The 16753-nt window shown below is 47.7% G+C and overlaps 1 protein-coding gene and 1 long non-coding RNA gene across 2 annotated transcripts in view; both read right to left on the bottom strand.

The window, feature by feature from the left end:
* Window positions 1-4347: 4347 nt before the first annotated feature.
* On the bottom strand, window positions 4348-6171 carry LOC116077796. The gene is made up of 2 exons (XR_004113334.1): window positions 5889-6171; window positions 4348-5208 (listed from the first exon to the last, which is right to left on the bottom strand). It is a non-coding gene; the product is annotated as an uncharacterized LOC116077796 (long non-coding RNA).
* A 3027-nt stretch (window positions 6172-9198) lies between these two features.
* Window positions 9199-16753, bottom strand: part of Lasp1 (LIM and SH3 protein 1) — a 42886-nt gene continuing 35331 nt past the window's right edge. Inside the window, exons 6-8 of the mRNA XM_031351254.1 lie at window positions 14649-14805; window positions 14168-14271; window positions 9199-11921 (exon numbers count right to left, since the gene is read on the bottom strand). Coding sequence (XP_031207114.1) covers window positions 11748-11921; window positions 14168-14271; window positions 14649-14805 — 435 coding nt within the window. The 3' untranslated portion in view covers window positions 9199-11747. The remainder of the gene's footprint in view (window positions 11922-14167; window positions 14272-14648; window positions 14806-16753) is intronic.

The following is a 16753-nucleotide window of genomic DNA, read 5'->3' as shown; positions in this document are numbered from 1 at the left end:
TATGCTTAAGGAAAATGTTATTTGTAATTTCAAATTTAAATGATATGTTAAGAAATTTTATATTTTGAATAATGCCAAATTTAAACCATTTTTGAAAAGCAAGATATTTGTCCTGAAATTTAATGGGTTTTATTTTTTCAGCCCCATTTCAAGATGATAAGTTCCAATCTGAGTCTACACTGAGAAAAATACATTATGGGTGTCTGACTTTGCAGCATTTCACTCCTCTCTTTAACATTCTCAAAATGTATTCTCAGTAATTTTCCTAAAATAAATTATATCACTTCTATAATTTCATCAAAAATATTAGCATAATGATTCTTAGCATTATGTCATCTTAATTTTTGCAGCATAATTTACAGTTATTTAGATACATTTATTGCACTGGCATAAGCCAAATATAAGCTCCATTTTACATGATGGTACTGTAACAGATGTGTGACATGTATACAAAACTTTTCATTACACAAAGTTTTAAATTTTTTATTGTGCTTGAGAATCCCAATATACATATAGTTTAAATAGGAAATAAAACATTTTCTAGCTAGACATAGTAGCTCATGCCTATAATCCCAGTACTTGGAAGACAGAGGCAAGAGGACTGCTGCACTTCAAGGGCGGCCTGTGGTAGGGTTTCAGTGCTGTGAAGAGACACCATGACCAAGGCAACTCTTAGAAGGGCAAACATTTCATTGGGGCTGGCTTACAGTCCATTATCCTCATGGCAGGAAGCATAGCAATGTGCAGGCTGGCATGGTGCTGGAGAAGGAGCAGAGGGGTCTTGATCCAAAGACAGCTAGGAAAGACTATCTCTTCCACACTGGATGGAGCTTGAACACTAGGAACCTCCAAAGCCTACCTACACGGTCACACAATTCCTCCAACAAGGACACACCTCCTAATACTGACACTCCCTGTGGGCCAAGCATTCAAACACATGAGTCTAAGGGGGCCAAACCTATTCAAATCAACATAACAGTGGATTCCAGGCCAGCTAGAATTTAAAATTTTTTTTCTAACTATCTGAGTGACAGACTTGAAGAAACTTGAGACCTACTGAACATCACTCAGAGACTATCTAAAAGAGATGTTGTTGGAGAGATGGCTCAGTAGTTAAAACAATGTCTACTTTAAAAAGAAAATAGGTAGATAGATGATAGATATATAAATAGATAGTGTTCTTTCCTTTTTTTAAAGATCTATTTATTTTTATATGAGTGTACTGTAGCTGTCTTCAGACATGCTGGAAGAAGGCATCAGATCCCATTACAGATATTCTTCTTCTTTTTCTTTTTCTTTTTTTTTTTTTTTTTTTTTTTTTTTTTTTTTTTTTTTTTTTAGTTTTTCAAGACAGGGTTCTCTGTGTAGCCCTGGCTGTCCTGGAAATCACTTTGTAGTCCAGGCTGGCCTTGAACTCAGAAATCCGCCTGCCTCTGCCTCCCAAGTGCTGGGATTAAAGGTGTGCGCCACTACTGCCCGGCCAAAGTTTATTTCTTAAAACTATGGAGACATAAAGGTGCCTGTGCCTGAAAACCTGTTTAATCCTCTAGATCCAAATAATGTAAGGAGAAAACAGACTCCCCACAAGTTAACCTCTGACCTCCCATATACTGTGGTACACACACACACACACACACACACACACACACAGAAAAAATGTTTTTTTTTAAACTATGATATTTTATAAATAACATTTTTTTAAAAGGCTAGTCTAGGCCTGGAGAGACGGTTTTACTGTTACTGCAGAGGACTCAGGTTCAGTCAGTTCTCAGCACCCACAGGGAGGCTCAGAGCCTCCACCTAGATTCCAGTTCCAGGGGATCTGACATGTTCTTCTGACCTTCCTGGGTTCCTGCAGTTCCTGGTACATAGACATACACTCAGGCATGCAGCACACAAATACAAGATAAGATAAAATTTTTTAAAAAATTAGAGGATAATTTATCTAATCTTACGTTGTGCCCATGTCTACAGGCATATATCCCTTCTCTGAGGTTAGCCTCTTTGCCCTTTCATGGGATCACTGACAAGTTGTTTCAATTTTATATGGATACAGACTGGAGAACTTCGGTTTCATAGAACTTCAGAGTAAAACTTGATTAGAGACTATACCATAAAGATTTAATCACCATAATTAACTGTACTTTGGATCCCTTCAAACCTTGGTACTTGCTTAGGTAAGAATAGAGAACTGCTATCTTAGTAGAAAATTGTAGTGTGGATCAGGCACAGTGCTTCAGGCCTGTAATCCCAGCTCTGTGGGATGGTGGCTGTTAGGATTTCAGGTTTGAGGCCAGCCTGGGCTGCATAAGAGCACTCTCCTCTCGAGTAGGGGAGGAAGGAAGGAAGGAAGAAGGAAGGAAGGAAGGAAGGAAGGAACTGGAGTTTGAAATAATAAGATTATACTTGAGTCAGAGAAATACTTGAGAGGGAAATGTCAGGGGGCCCCTGAAGATTACCCCTAACTATATATATCAACGCTCAGGGCCATGCTTATCACATGAGTGAATCTGCCCATTACTTGTCTTAAGCCCATGCTATCACATAGTATGAGATTTTTTAATATGTCCTAACACCTTCGACAAATTACCAGCGGTATATATTTGCAGTAAATAAATATATTTTCTCCTCAAATTTATCTTGCAGTTGAATTTTCACTATAAAGTCTTATGTGAAGATGGTCACACACCTGTAACTTCAGCACCCAGGAGGCTGAGGCAGGAGGACTGTGAATTCAAGGCCAGCCTGGGTTCCATAGCAAGACTCTGCTTGGAACAAATAAGGCCACCTGGGAAAGGCTGAGAGAGCATGGTAGCTACTCAGAGCTGTCCACAGTTACTTAGTCTGAGTTTTAGATTTGTTTGTTTTGTTTCAAGACAAGGTTTCCCTGTGTTACCCTGGCTTTTCTGGAACTCACTCTATAGACCAGGCTGGCCTCAAACTCAGAGATCAACCTGCCTCTGCCTCCTGAGTGTGCCACCACACCTGGTTGTTTTAGAATTTTAACACTGGAAAAGATAGGAAATCTTTTCCAGTCTAGGAATAACTAAAAGCTGTGGAGTTTAAATGACTCTGAGATCTAGACAGGATTGATGTTTCTTTTTTTTTTTTAAGATTCAATTTATTTTATTTATATGAGTACACCATTGCTCTCTTCAGACACACCAAAAGAGGCCGCCAGATCCCATTACAGATGGTTGTGAGCCACCATGTGGTTGCTGGGAATTGAACTCATGACCTCTGGAAAAGCAGTCAGTGCTTTTAACCACTGAACCATCTCTCCAGCCGTTGATGTTTCTTTCTTGTCTGGATTGTATCTTTTTAGTTGTTTTTTGTTTTGTTTTGTTTTTTTCCAGACAGAGTTTCTCTGAGTAGCCCTGGCTTTTCTGGAATTCACTTTATAAACCAGGCTAGCCTCAAACTCACAGAGATCTGCTTCCCTCTGTCCCATAAGTGCTGGGCCTAAAGGCATGTGCCACCCCCGCTATCACCATTAATATTAAGATGTGTGGGTCTTGGGCTGGAGCTAGTAGAGTATTTGGCTAGCATGGGTGAGGCCGTAGGTTTACTCCTGAGCATTGCAGAGATAAAGAATGGGAGGAGGTGAGCTCTTTCTCTGCTGCTGATGGCAGTCCTCCTGCCCCAGCTCCAGGACTACAGGGTGACCACAAGAAGGTTTATCCAGGAAGGAATTTAAGATGCAAACTTGCAGCATAAAATATACAACCTCAATTTCTGCCTCTCTATTCATTTACTTTTATTTTATGTATACAGGTGCTTTGCCTTCCTATATGTCTGTATGCCGCTTGTATGTACAGTACATGCTAAAACCAGAAAATATTAGATTCTCTGGAAATGGAGTTACAGGTGACTCTGAGCCACCATATAGGTGCTGGGAACCAAAACAGGGTCCTCTGCAAAAGCAACAAGTGCTCTTCCCAGCCGAGTCATCTCTCTAGCCCCTCTCTTTCTAGAAGATAGGCTCTCATGTAGTCAAGGCTGGCCTTGAACTTCTGATCCTTCTGTCTCTATTCCCAAGTGCTAGCATTACAGGTGTGTGCTACCATGCTCAGGTTGTTTCTTCTTCTTCTTCTTCTTCTTCTTCTTCTTCTTCTTCTTCTTCTTCTTCTTCTTCTTCTTCTTCTTCTTCTTCTTCTTCTTTTTTAAGACAGGGTTTCTCTGAGTAGCCCTGGCTGTCCTGGAACTCACTCTGTAGACCAGGCTGGCCTCAAACTCAGAAATCCACCTGCCTCTGCCTCCCAAGTGCTGGGATTAAAGGCGTGCGCCACCACTGTCCTCATTTCTTTTTAAAATAGCAATTGAACAAAATATTATTACAAGAAATTATTCATTCAATCTTTTTCCTTGTTTATTCTAACCTAAAAAAGAAAATCAATGCAGAACAATTATGACAGAGTCTTCAAGGGAATAATAGATACCACAGATTTGGGATCAAATCCACTGTATCCTAAAACACAGTTTTTTTCAACCCTAACTGGACAAGGAAATAACAGCTTTGTTTTTTTTTTTTAAAGATAAAGGAACATTTAAATTTTTTTTAAAAAGTTTCTGAACCCTTCCATTTAGGATAAATTTTTTTCTCCTAAATTAATATAGCCATTTTGCTTCAACACTTTATAGGGAAGTGCACAAAGAATAAGGACTTCATGACCATGCGCCTCTATTCAACTAAGGAGCTGGGAACAAGTGGGAAAAGGAGGGAAGAGATGATAAACCGTAAAGAATGCAAATATCAGGAATTTTGAGGGTGGGAGTAGGCTGTAGAACAAGGGAAACCACACAACCTCAGGCTGTACACACTGTAAATCACCGATCGGGAGTTTGCCCTTGAGTTTACAAGGGAACGCCTGCTTATGAAGCAGAAAGGAAGGAGGAACATTTTAGCATCCTGTGCAGGTGCACTTAGACCTAAGGAAAGGCTGCCCGTATGAATGTTTGGGCATTCTCCACTCTGACTTCACCACCCCAACCTTCCATATTCTCAACACCCCCTGTCTATAGCTCAATCGCATGCAGCAGCTGCCAATGGCTGACGTTCTTGGACTCCCGGTGTCCCAGGAGTGCCCCTGCCTCCCAGAATGCCTGCGTGCCAAGTGTCAGCCACATCTGGATACACTGGAAGAAGTCAGTTGGGCCTCAGGATTGCTGCTGGTGGTAAGAGGCCTCTTGCTGGCCCCGACACAGGAGCTGTGGGAAACCCAAAAACAAAGTGGTCAGCTGCGAACTGCAGCCGGGAATGCCTCTACTGGTAAGGAACTAGCAAGAACTCTGAGACTCCTCCCCACTCCTATACACTGAATTGTGCCCACACAACTGGGGAGAGAGGGCATCTCCCCACCCTTTACCCCAAGCAAGTTTCATCTGCTACTTTTTCTCAAGTAGGAGTTAATCACTAGTGAATTAATGAATGCAGTTGTGGCAGTAGCAGTGAATTAATGAATGCACTTGTGCCAGTTGCAGTGAACTAATGAATGCACTTGTGCCAGTTGCAGTAAATTAATGAAAACAGTTATGCCAGCAGATTTGAAAACTGCCTTGTCCATACGTAAGGATACACCGTAGTCATTGTCAGGAGAGAATGGACAACTAGGTTTTGCATCTACCTGGAAGGAAATTAGGAAATAATAGCCCGCCCACCCCTCTGCACATACTTCCCTCCCATCCTACCTAAAACCTAGTGTATTTTATTTATATTTATTTATCTATAGTGAAGTTTATTTTTAAGAAATCACATTTTAAATCACTTCCCAAAGAAAGCTGGCCTTTCTTATTGTTTTCAGATTGATCCAAGAAATGCTACGTCAATGTGTATGACAAATAGATACAAAAAACAAGCTCTCTTTTCATTTTGTTTTTTTAATCAATACCCGAATAATGACCAGAAGCAAAAATCCACCGGTGCGTCAGCAAGCAGGATGCTCGGCCCTTCAGCTCCATCCTTCCCCCTCGCAGCTCCAGGCCACTAGAGCAGGTAAATAATGTAGGACAGAACCACCAGGCCTATGATAGCAAAGAACATGAGGATGAAAATATCCAGCATGGCTCAGTACTAAGCAGAGGAGTCCCCTAGATTCCGGGGAGGTGGGAGCTGCAGGCGTGGAGATCGGTCAGCGCGGAGAAATGGCTCCGATTCTCTCCCGCTTCCTGTTCCCTCCCCCTCCCGGGGACCTGAGGCTAAGGGATGCTGCAACTCCATCAGCAGCTTATTCTCCACCTCCACCATCACCGCCAGCCAATCACAAAGCCCACGGTGGGTAACCAGGGAACAGCTACTTTTAGACCAGGCTAAACCAGAGCGGTTCAGTTTCTTCCCAGGAAGCCAGCCCCGCCCCTTTGTGTGGAAAACGGTCTCTCTATTTAGATACAGTTTCTGCACTGAGTGGGCTGCTCCGGAAGGCGTGAGTGGAGGATCTCTGCAGACCCCTTTCGAATGGATTCTTCTGCCTCCCTTTTTCCTTCTTCCTCTCACACATCTCTGGAACTCTTATCTCAGATAACTAATTGTTGCCAGTTTTGTGGGCCATCGGCTAGTTCAAAGAACATTGAGGAAGGTCTCATGTGGGTCTTGGGGGGAGGTTGGTGGCTACCCTGAACATGGACGTACTGTGCTGGGTATTGCACATGTGGGGTCATTTCAACCAGTCTGAAGTCTTTTTTTTTTCCCTCCCAGTCTGAAGTCAGGAGCCTGCCTGATAAATTTAACAATTTGTCAATAGGGGGCAGGAGTCAAAGCGAGGTTCTCACATTCCTAAATGCATACTCTCTTGGAGTCCCCCTGACACTGGCTTGTCATGTTGGTCTGGGAGGTCCTCGGAGCCTAGGCTCATTTGTGTCACATGAGGTCTCTGTTCCCCTTTTGTGCTGCCGTTACCCCCATTTGTTTTCTCTGGATCTTCTGAATTTACCCCGTGTCATCCTCAGAGAAAACTGCAAGAAACCCACCCACCTCACTCCTGGGTACGTGTCTAGAAATGCAAATCCAAGTGGAGTTTTGTTGTTTCCTTTTTGTATTACTACTAATTATTGATGTTTTATTTTGTCTTGAGACATTCTCTCTCTCTCTCTTTTCTTTTCTGGTTTTTCGAGACAGGGTTTCTCTTACTCTGTAGACCAGGCTGGCTTCGAACTCAGAAATCCGCCTGCCTCTGCCTCCCAAGTGCTGGGATTAAAGGCGTGCGCCACCACCGCCCGGGCCGGGCTGAGACAGTCTGGCCCTGACTGGTTTTACCTGCTTCTTACCTCTCAACCTCCTGAGTGTTGAGAGATTACAGAGAGCTTTCAGGTGGCTTCTTCTAATGGAACAGTCTTACTAAAACTCAGTGATGGCGCTCAAAGGGTATGGGTGTCATACACCAAACCTGACGACCCGAGTTCAATCCCTGGGGACCCGGAAATGGAAAGACAGGACTCTTGTAAGTGGTCCTGTGATGTCCACATGTGCCCTCTGGTGTACACACACACACAGACATAAACAATCCTGTTTAAAAACCCACACTCCTGGGCTGGAGAGATGGCTCAGTGTTTAAGAGCACTGACTGCTCTTCTAGAGGTCCTGAGTTCAAATCCCAGCAACCACATGGTGGCTCACAACCATCTGTAATAAGATCGAATGCCCTCTTCTGGTGTGTCTGAAGACAACTACAGTGTACTTCATAAATAAATAAATCTTTAAAATAAATAAATAAATAAATAAAAATAAAAACCCACACTCCTAGGCTGCAGAGATGGCTCAGTGATTAAGAGCACCGACTGCTCTTCCAGCGGTCCTGAGTTCCATTCCCAGCAACCACATGGTGGCTCACAACCATCTGTAATAGGATCTGACACCCTCTTCTGGTGTGTCTGAAGACAGTGACAGTGTACTCACGTACATAAAATAAATAAATCTTAAAAAAAAAAAAAACCCACGCCCCACAGTGCTGTATTTTGATGCTTTCTGCTGTGTGTTGTGTACCAACTGTTTCTTATTAAAAAGAAAAGAATTTCTATAGACCAGTTTCTAAGGTCTGGCATCCTTAGCCTCACCCTAAATATTTTCTTTGAAGGGCCCAGGCATATTATTAACCCCCTTTCTAACAGGAACTTAGGCCACTCCCAAGAGGGGAGCCCTCCTGAGCAGGCAGTCCAGCAGTCAAGGCCACACACTAGGTCCCAGGCTCTTCCGCTGCTATGGGGAAGAAGGCTAAGCCGCCAGCTCCTTCAGCTGCCTGGAGCACTCCCCACACTCACTCACTGTTCCCGAGGCCAGAGAATGCTTTCCCATGAAACCCAGGTAGGAAAGGCCCCTCTCCACAAAGCCTCTGGCCAGGTGGCTACCGACCAGGAGTCAGGGCCCAGCAGTGCTGTACTCCTTACCACAGGTGCCTTCCCAGATCCACGGAGGAGGAGGCTGCGGTGTTTGCAGTCAAGCTGGCTGGGGACCAGCCATCATGGGGCTGGGAGATGGGAGGGAAGATGGCCTCCTGTTGCCTGCCAGACCACTCTGTGGAGGGTTTATCCATGCTCCTTGGCACTGCAGGCTGTCCTACTTGCCACCGATTTAACAATTCAAACGTGGCAGTGGTAAGCACTGGGCTAGAACACCTGGGCTGAGCTCACTGGTTGGCTTGAACTCTTGTAGAGCAGCCTGCTCCCCAAGGCCACGAACTTGAATCCTGGGAACCCTGAGAACACTGGCTAGAAGGAAGGAAAATGCTTTAACTGAAGAGGGGGGAAGAGTGTGAGGGGTCTCTGACCTCAGGGAATGGCAGCCTCCTGTGTGACAATACCCCAGGCTGGGAAGAGCTGTCACTGGCAAATGTCACTGAAGGGCTGGGCTATGTCCTCAAGGAGAAAGCAAGTGTCAGGGTAGGAAGAGCAAGTGACTTTGATTTCTTTTTTTTTTTTTTTTGATTTTTTTTTTTTTAATTTTTTCGAGACAGGGTTTCTCTGTGTAGCCCTGGCTGTCTTGGAACTCACTCTGTAGACCAGGCTGGCCTCGGGTTCAGAAATCCGCCTGCCTCTGCCTCCCAAGTGCTGGGATTAGAGGCGTGTGCCACCACCGCCTGGCGAGAGACTCTGGTTTCTAGAGTAGTCCTTCTCTTTGAGGTGTAGCTGAGTTCACTGTGCCAGGTCAGTGGCCCCTGGCAATGGGACCCACACAGAAGTTACTTCAGAGTCAAAGAGCAAGAAGCCTAGTCCGCAGGTAAAAATTACACTTTTATTTGAGTCACCAGGATAAAGATTCACTTTGTGGTTCAAGTCAATGTTTAAAATCATAACAGGCCAGAAAGAATCGATCCCAAGCACGAGGCCAGGAGGGAGGGGACCAAACAGACCAAAGAAAAATGATAACCCGATATAAAAGATGAGTGGGTGGCTACACACACACACACACACACACACACACACTCACTCATACATAGATGAAATGTTGGACAGAGGCAGACTTCACAGGGTCACTTCTGTTTTTGTTTAAATACAGGCTCTGTGGGGTGGTACTTTTTGTCTTGTGTCCAGCTAGTAGGAAATAAAATGTCCCCTGAAGGGACATGAGGAGGGAAAACAGGAAGCAGCACGGGGAGAACTTGTGTCCCTCACCACGGGGCTTCTTGCATTACAGGATTGGTCCACAAAAGTTAAGTTCACAGTCTAGCCAAGGCGCCTTCTTTCCTGGGTTCTGATGGGCTGAAAAGACCTTTACAAAGGAAGAGACTGTGGGCTTGGGGATTCTGTGCTCTTCTAGGGGTGGATGCTTCTGGAAACGTGTGGACTCCAGCAGGCTTGGGGCCCTCAGCACCTTAGGTAGTTCCTCTTCCCTCTGCAGGTGTGTGGATGTCTCCCCCATTTCTAGAGGACTAGAAAAGTGGCTGACTTGACATGCTGGGAAGGGAGGGTCAGCTGAGAGGAACCAGGAGGCTCGCAGCACCTCCTGCACACAAGCCCTCCAAGAGCAGGCGCCCCGACCTCTGGTCCCCAGAACCACATTGTGCTTTGAGATCAAGAGGAAATGGAATGGACCGGCACCTCCCCAGTGGCTCCTGAGATGCTCCCACAAGGCTCTTCCCACGCCGCCCACCCCACGCCGCCCACCAGAGCACTCCTTGCCTTCACCTAGGCTGGGGTTGGAAGTAAGGGGACTGACCAGGCAGGAAGATGGTTACTCTAGCAAGCCCTCATGACAACCACATTGCTGGCCTGACCAAGGTCTTCAGGTTCAAACTTCACCTGCAGCGGGGTCTGAGTATGTAAAGGGACCTGACATCAGACTCGGGGTAAAGATGAGAATCAGGGGACCCAGGAGGAGTAACAGGAAAACCCAGAGATGAATGAAGTCGAGTGAGCACTGTCCCAGGCCCCAGAGGCAAAGGAAGGACTTGAGTTTAGCACCAGCCCAGAGATGGTGCTGCCAGCTTTGGAGCCCTGGACTCTCTCCTTTGCTTCAAGGACAGGAGAGCTGCCACCGCGTGGGTGACTTGGTCCTTCTGGTACCATACTCTGTAGCCTCAGACACAAAGACAGGAAAGCACATGTCTCACCTAGAAGCCTTCTCCCACCTCCCCAGGGAGATGGGAGGGCCTCCTATGCTCCTGAAGACTCTTCCATTTTCTGGCTTTGCAGAGCTCTAAGCCAGTCCAGCCTTGTTCCGGGGAAGGAAGGAAGGCCACAGGAGACACAGAGAGACCTTTTCCCAGGGGAGCAGGAAGAAACAGCTCAGTTCAGGTCCCAAAGGCAATCCCTGGCTTTACCCTTCACAGCAGGCTCCCAGCCAGGGAGATAAAGAGAGTCCCAGGAGGCCGGAGGAGGAGGGAAGCAAACAGGCCCAGGGAGAACACCCCGTTCCTTGCTCTCTGCTGGCTGCTGCCCCTAGAACTAAGGCAAGAATTTGACCCAAGCTGGGATTTCTGGGGAGTTCTTCCTTCGGCTGCCCTGGGTTTGTGTGGGCAGAAGAGCACACTCCGTGTGTGGAGGACTGCACAGAGGGGCAGGGATGCAGCCTGAAGCAGGAACTCTGCTCTCCTTTGGGTGCCTTGAGGAGACAGGCAGGAAGATGGACTAGGGGAAAGGTCATCACATTGTTCTCTGCATAACTGAGGCCTTAATACTCCCCACCCCCGACCCCCGGATGTGTGGAACCCCACCTGGAGGTATGAGGAGTGTGCAACTCACACCAGCTCTAGGAGGAAGGGTGTCAGGGAGCTGGGCCAGGGGTTCCGAGGAGCCTAAGGCAGGAAGTGAAGCTGAGGGCTAACCAACAGGGTCTCACTACATAGCTCTGGCTGTCCTGAAACTCATGATGTAGACACAGGCTGGCTTCAAAGTCAGATCTACCTGCCTCTGCCTCCCTTCACTGGGATTAATCTTCTGCTTGGATTAAGGGTGTAAGCCACTACACCCAGTCTAACCGATCTCCTTACTGAGTCTCCCACTTCAGCCCAGCCCTGTGAGCCTACCCTGCTCAGAAGAATCTTGCCCTCCCCAGAGTGCCCAGCCTGTTCCATCCAGAAAGAAAAATCAATCCATCAATCCGTTGATTGGTCCAAGGGTAAACCTGCCCGAGGAAGGAGCCCAGGACAGGGGCAGAACAAGGCTTGGGTTGGCAAAAGAAAGCTGGAGGAGGGGCGGGGATAAAGAAGCAGTTGAAGATCTTAAAAGACAGAGAAGACACTGAAGGGTGGACGGGTCAGGCCCCAGGACAGATGTGATGCCATGGAATGCATTGAAGACAGGGTGGGGCAGCACGGGGCTCAGATAGCCTCCACATAGTTGGCCGGCAGCATCCCCGTGTCACCGGTGCGCTCTACGGTCCCGTACATCCAGCCATCATCGATCTGCTGCACATTGACGATGGTGTCCCCATCCTGGAAGGAGACCTCGTCCTCATCGGCAGCGCTGTAGTCATACACTGCACGGTACCGCTTCTGGGGAGCACAGCCAATAGTTAGCCTGGGCATTGGGTGTAGGCCAGCCCACATCCAGACCTCCTGTACTGGGCAAGGGCTCCACCGAGTCACTCCCAGGCCCCGGGTTTCTCTCTACCTCTCAGGGACCTTGGGGGAAAGAAATAATAAACCAGAAGATGGAGCCTGGGGTGGACTCTGCGGTAGAGTCTCTTGTACCTGTTTCCACATAGCGGCAGTAAAGCACCAAGGCTTGACACAAATAGTGGCTTTAAAAATGTGATATACAGGGCTGGAGAGATGGTTCAGTGGATAAGAACACCGACCAGAGGTCCTGAGTTCAATTCCCAGCAACCACATGGTGGCTCACAACCATCTGTAATGGGATCAGATGTCCTCTTCTGGTGTGTCGGAAGACAGCAACATTGTACTCATATACATAAAATAAATAAATAACTCTTTTTAAAAACGTGATATAGCTGGGCAGTGGTGCCACACAACTTTAATCCCAGCACTTGGGAGGCAGAGGCAGGAGGATTTCTGAGTTCGAGGACAGCCTGGTCTACAGAGTGAGTTCCAGGACAGCCAGGGCTAAACAGAGAAACCCTGTCTCGAAAAACAAAAAACAAAAAACAAAACAAAACAAATGTGATATACAGGGATTGCAGAGATAGCTCAGCAGTTGAGAGCACTGACTGTTCTTCTAGAGGACCTGAGTTCAATTCCTGGCACCACCTGGTAGCTCATGGCTGTCTGTAATCCCAGTTCCAGGGGACCTGACACCCTCACACAGACATACAGGTAGGTGAAACACCAATGCACATAAGAAAAAGTAATAAATTACTAAGAAAAAAATATAATCTGCCATACTGGGCATGGTATCATAGGATTTTGCATCTCAGTGCTCAAGACAAGATCCTGAGTTCAAGGCCAGCCTGGGCTAAACAGCTCTTAAATAAAAATCCTTACTGAGTCTCCCATTCCACTCCTTGAGTCTTGGGTTTGATTCTCAACACCACAAAACAATAGAGAGGTATAGCCTGATCACTATTATTTGAAGGGTTATTAGTACCAATGTTTTCTGAAACCATTATCAGTCTGACTTCAGTCCCAAAGGGAGAACAAAAGGATTCTAAGATGCAGCCCTATTATGAGATGCCAGCAGATCCTGGACTGTACACTGAGTATCTTCATCTCCAGCCAAGCTGCCGCTGTAGTCTATGGCCATGCTCTACACGACCCCCAACACACCCATTCCCTCTGTCTGCCATCTTTCTATTTACCCCACATGGGCACAAAGGTGAAATCCTCTCTTTGAAAAAAAAAAGAGAAAAATGTTCAAGACAAGGTCTAGCTATGTAACCAGGCTAGCCTTGAACTGGTGGTGAGTCTCCTGCCACGGCCCCCCCAAAGTGCTGAGGCTACACCTATACCCAACCGCCAGCGGGATTTTATAAATCCAAAGTCAAACACGAGTGTAGTATAGTGTAGTGTGGCAGAGAGGAGCGCGGTGTAGTTCAGTGTAGATCACTAGCCTCAGAGGCCTCCTTCCCCTGGCCTACAAGTCCCCAAAAAGCTTGACCTCAACTACTTCCTCTTCCTGTCTCCAGGAACCTGGGCCTTCCCACAAGACACTGACCCTTCCAAGGGTGTTCTGTTATAGTCTTTCTATCTGCTATTCCCCCTGTACCATACCATAAATGTTACAGTTTCACCCTGCTGCTCTACGTCCCTCACCCTGCATAGGTCGGGCCTTATCCTTCACGCAGCCTCTTGTTGCCTCCTCCCTATAGAGAGGTCACTTATCCCAGGCCCCTTTATTTTTCTTCTACTCTGACAGGACTTGCTTTGAATCCCAGCGTGGATGATCAATCAACATGGCGCACCCTGGCGGAATGTATCCTGGAAAAACCCAGGCCAGAACTTCCCACCTAGCTTACTGTTGCTCATTTTCTCATCCAGCAAAACTGGCGAGTCCTACTATAGGCCTGGCTCAAGACAGCAGCACAGAACTACTTCCTGCCCACACAGAGACACAAGTTAGTATAATCCTTTTCTGGGGAAAGGGCCATGGTACTGGGGGTCAGAACCCCAAGATTCTGTGCATATTAGGCGAATACTCTACCATCCTACACATCGTGTGTGTGTGTGTGTGTGTGTGTGTGTGTGTGTGTGTGTGTGCGTGCGTGCGTGCCTGTACACAGGTGCATACAGCTGTGTGTGACCTCTTCCACCCCAGGGCCCCTCTATTCCAGACAGTTACTCACCCCACCGCCACCTGGGGCACTGCGCTGTGTGGAGACAGGAACTGCTGGCTCCTTGTACCCGCCATAGGACGGGGTCACCTGCTGCTGTTGGGGCTGCTGGTAAACTGGAAGATGGAAGAGACAGCTCAGAAAGTGTCTTGCCAAATTCATTCTCCCATCCCCTATGAGGTCCAAGGTATGAATTTCCAACCCCACTTGGGCCTTGCTCAGCACTGGTCTCCCCCAGAGCAAAGGGTTGTGGCTAGGCCAGCGTATTCATTAGTGTCTTGGGCTTCATGCCAGGGCTTTCTGCTCCTCACACCAGGATCTGCTTTTCCAGATCCCCTGCTCTCACATCCTTAGCAGAGATGGGGACGAGATTTTGGGGGGGCAGACCTACATGCATAGAGGCCCGTCTGTGTACATAGCCAGCTTCTCACTGCCCCACTCTCCTGACCTCAGACCCCCTCCTCCCCTCCTCAGCTCCCTCGCTGGCACTCACCTGGGGCACTGGTTGGGATATGGTGAGGTTGTGGCTGTTGCTGCTCTGTGGGCCTCCGGTAGCTGCTGCTGTCCTGGGGTTCTCGGCGTTCCGGTTCCACACCCTCACCTCCACTGGGCCCCATGCGGCTCTTCTCAAACTCCTCATGGTATTTGATCTGTAGGGCAGAAGGAACGGGTGGGTTCCGTTGCGAGCCAACCAGTTCTCTCCTGTTGCCACTCAAGCTGGGCATGGTGGTAAGCGCCCATTGTCCTAGCTATGAGGCAGCGGGGAGGAGCAAGGCCAGTCTGAGCAACATAGTGAGAACCTGGTGTGCGTGTGTGTGCGTGTGTGTGTGTGTGTGTGTGTGTGTGTGTGTATGTGCGCGCAAGCATACATGTCCGTGTATACACCTAGACTACTCCTGGAGAGCTATAGAAAGAGTACCAGCTGCATAAGTAACTTAACTATGACAAGCTCAGCTAAACCTTTTTTTTTTTTTTTTGGTGAGGCTGTCTCACTATGTAGACCAGGTTGTCCTTCAACTCACAGACATTCACCTCCTTAATGCTATGTGGTATTACACAGTACAAGGAGATACCAGCTAGAAGTGCATGCAAGGACTGGCTGGTCATAGTTCAATTGATAGAATGCTTGGTCTAGGACAGCAGGCACAAGGCCCCATATTCCGCACAAAAATCGGACATGGTATATAAAACATCACCACTCTAGAGACTGAGACAGGTAGGTGTGAGTTTAAGGCCATCCTGGTCTACATAGCCAGTTCTAGGACAACCAGGGCTACACCGTAAGACCCTATCTCAAAACAAACAAAAAGTGGAGAATGGCTTGGCTGCATGAGACCCTATCTCTAAATAAAGAGAGAAGGTGAGGAAGGAGAAGGGAGAGTTTGCTTCGCAGTGGCAGGGCCTGAAACTTTCTCGCTCCCCTTATGGTCAATAGTAACCACCACAGGCGTTCCCATTTGCTAGCTCTTCCGGTGGGCCAGGCCCTGTGCTACATGCTTAGTGTCACGGGCTGCTCATTTTCTGTGATCAGCACATGACACGATGACTGTGCCAGTCCCCAGATAGCCGAAAGACAAGCCAAAAACTCCCCTGGGTGACTTGAGCGCACTCCTCACAAAGGAGGATACAGAAAAAGGATACAGAACTAACTGTACAGGTACGGAATGTACATTGTAAAATTCACAAAAAAGTGATGGACAAAGCACAAGGCAGAGAAGCGGCAGGCAGTGATTCTCAGTGGGGCACATCCTCCGCGCTTGCAGAACCTCCCTACTCCCTGCTCTCCCAGAGGAAACTGGGGGTTGGGAGGAGATCCACCAAGGGAGAGGAAGGCCCAGGGTTTGGGTAGAAGGAATGAGACAGAGAGACAAGCTCCTCCTGGGCCAACGGCAGGGTGACTGTCCCATCCTGGCAGGCTTCAGTGTCTGCCTGAGGGGTTGCTTCTCGCTTGTTTACCAGGACTCTGTCCTGCCCTTTCCGTAATCCTGGGGAACAGCGACGGAAGGGAAGTGAGGGAACTGGGCAAAGCCACTCATGTTCTTACAGCAGAAAAGGAAGGAGCCAAACCCAGAGCTCTGGAGACCTGATGAGGGCTCAGGCTAGCCCCTTCCCAGGCTCATCTGCTGCTTCCTCTCACCCACACTGCACACAGTTGGCAGGAAGCACAGGGCTGTGGCCAACTGGGAATACCTGGGTCACTACCGCAGGCTAAATAATGGTTACTGCTGTAGTCTGGGCTAGGGGTCAGGCAGGGCAGCGGCCAGCGCAACAATGGAGGGTGGGAGGGGTGTTGTCTAGAAGCAGAGAGCTGCCCACTCACGGAGTCTGGGTAGTCAGACCTCTCTCTTTCTCTGTCCTATCCTTCATGACCAAGCAGGGACACACATCCAAATGGTGAAACAGTCTGGAACAAGGCAGCTGGACTAACACTTCACAGGGGCGAACCTCTCACACCGCCTAGAGGGACACACAGGTGTGAGGCACGCACAGACAGACACAGGGACCTCTCTAGCTCCTTACGGACCCTGCTCCATGGCCAATAGGAAGCAGTAGAGAATGCCTGCCATCTGAAAGACTCACAAGACAATTCCAACTTTT

The sequence above is a fragment of the Mastomys coucha genome, unplaced genomic scaffold, assembly GCF_008632895.1.
Source record: "Mastomys coucha isolate ucsf_1 unplaced genomic scaffold, UCSF_Mcou_1 pScaffold5, whole genome shotgun sequence".
Classification (NCBI taxonomy): Eukaryota; Metazoa; Chordata; class Mammalia; order Rodentia; family Muridae; genus Mastomys; species Mastomys coucha.
The sequence above is the reverse complement of the archived record's forward strand: the minus strand, read 5'-3'. Positions and strand labels throughout refer to the sequence as shown.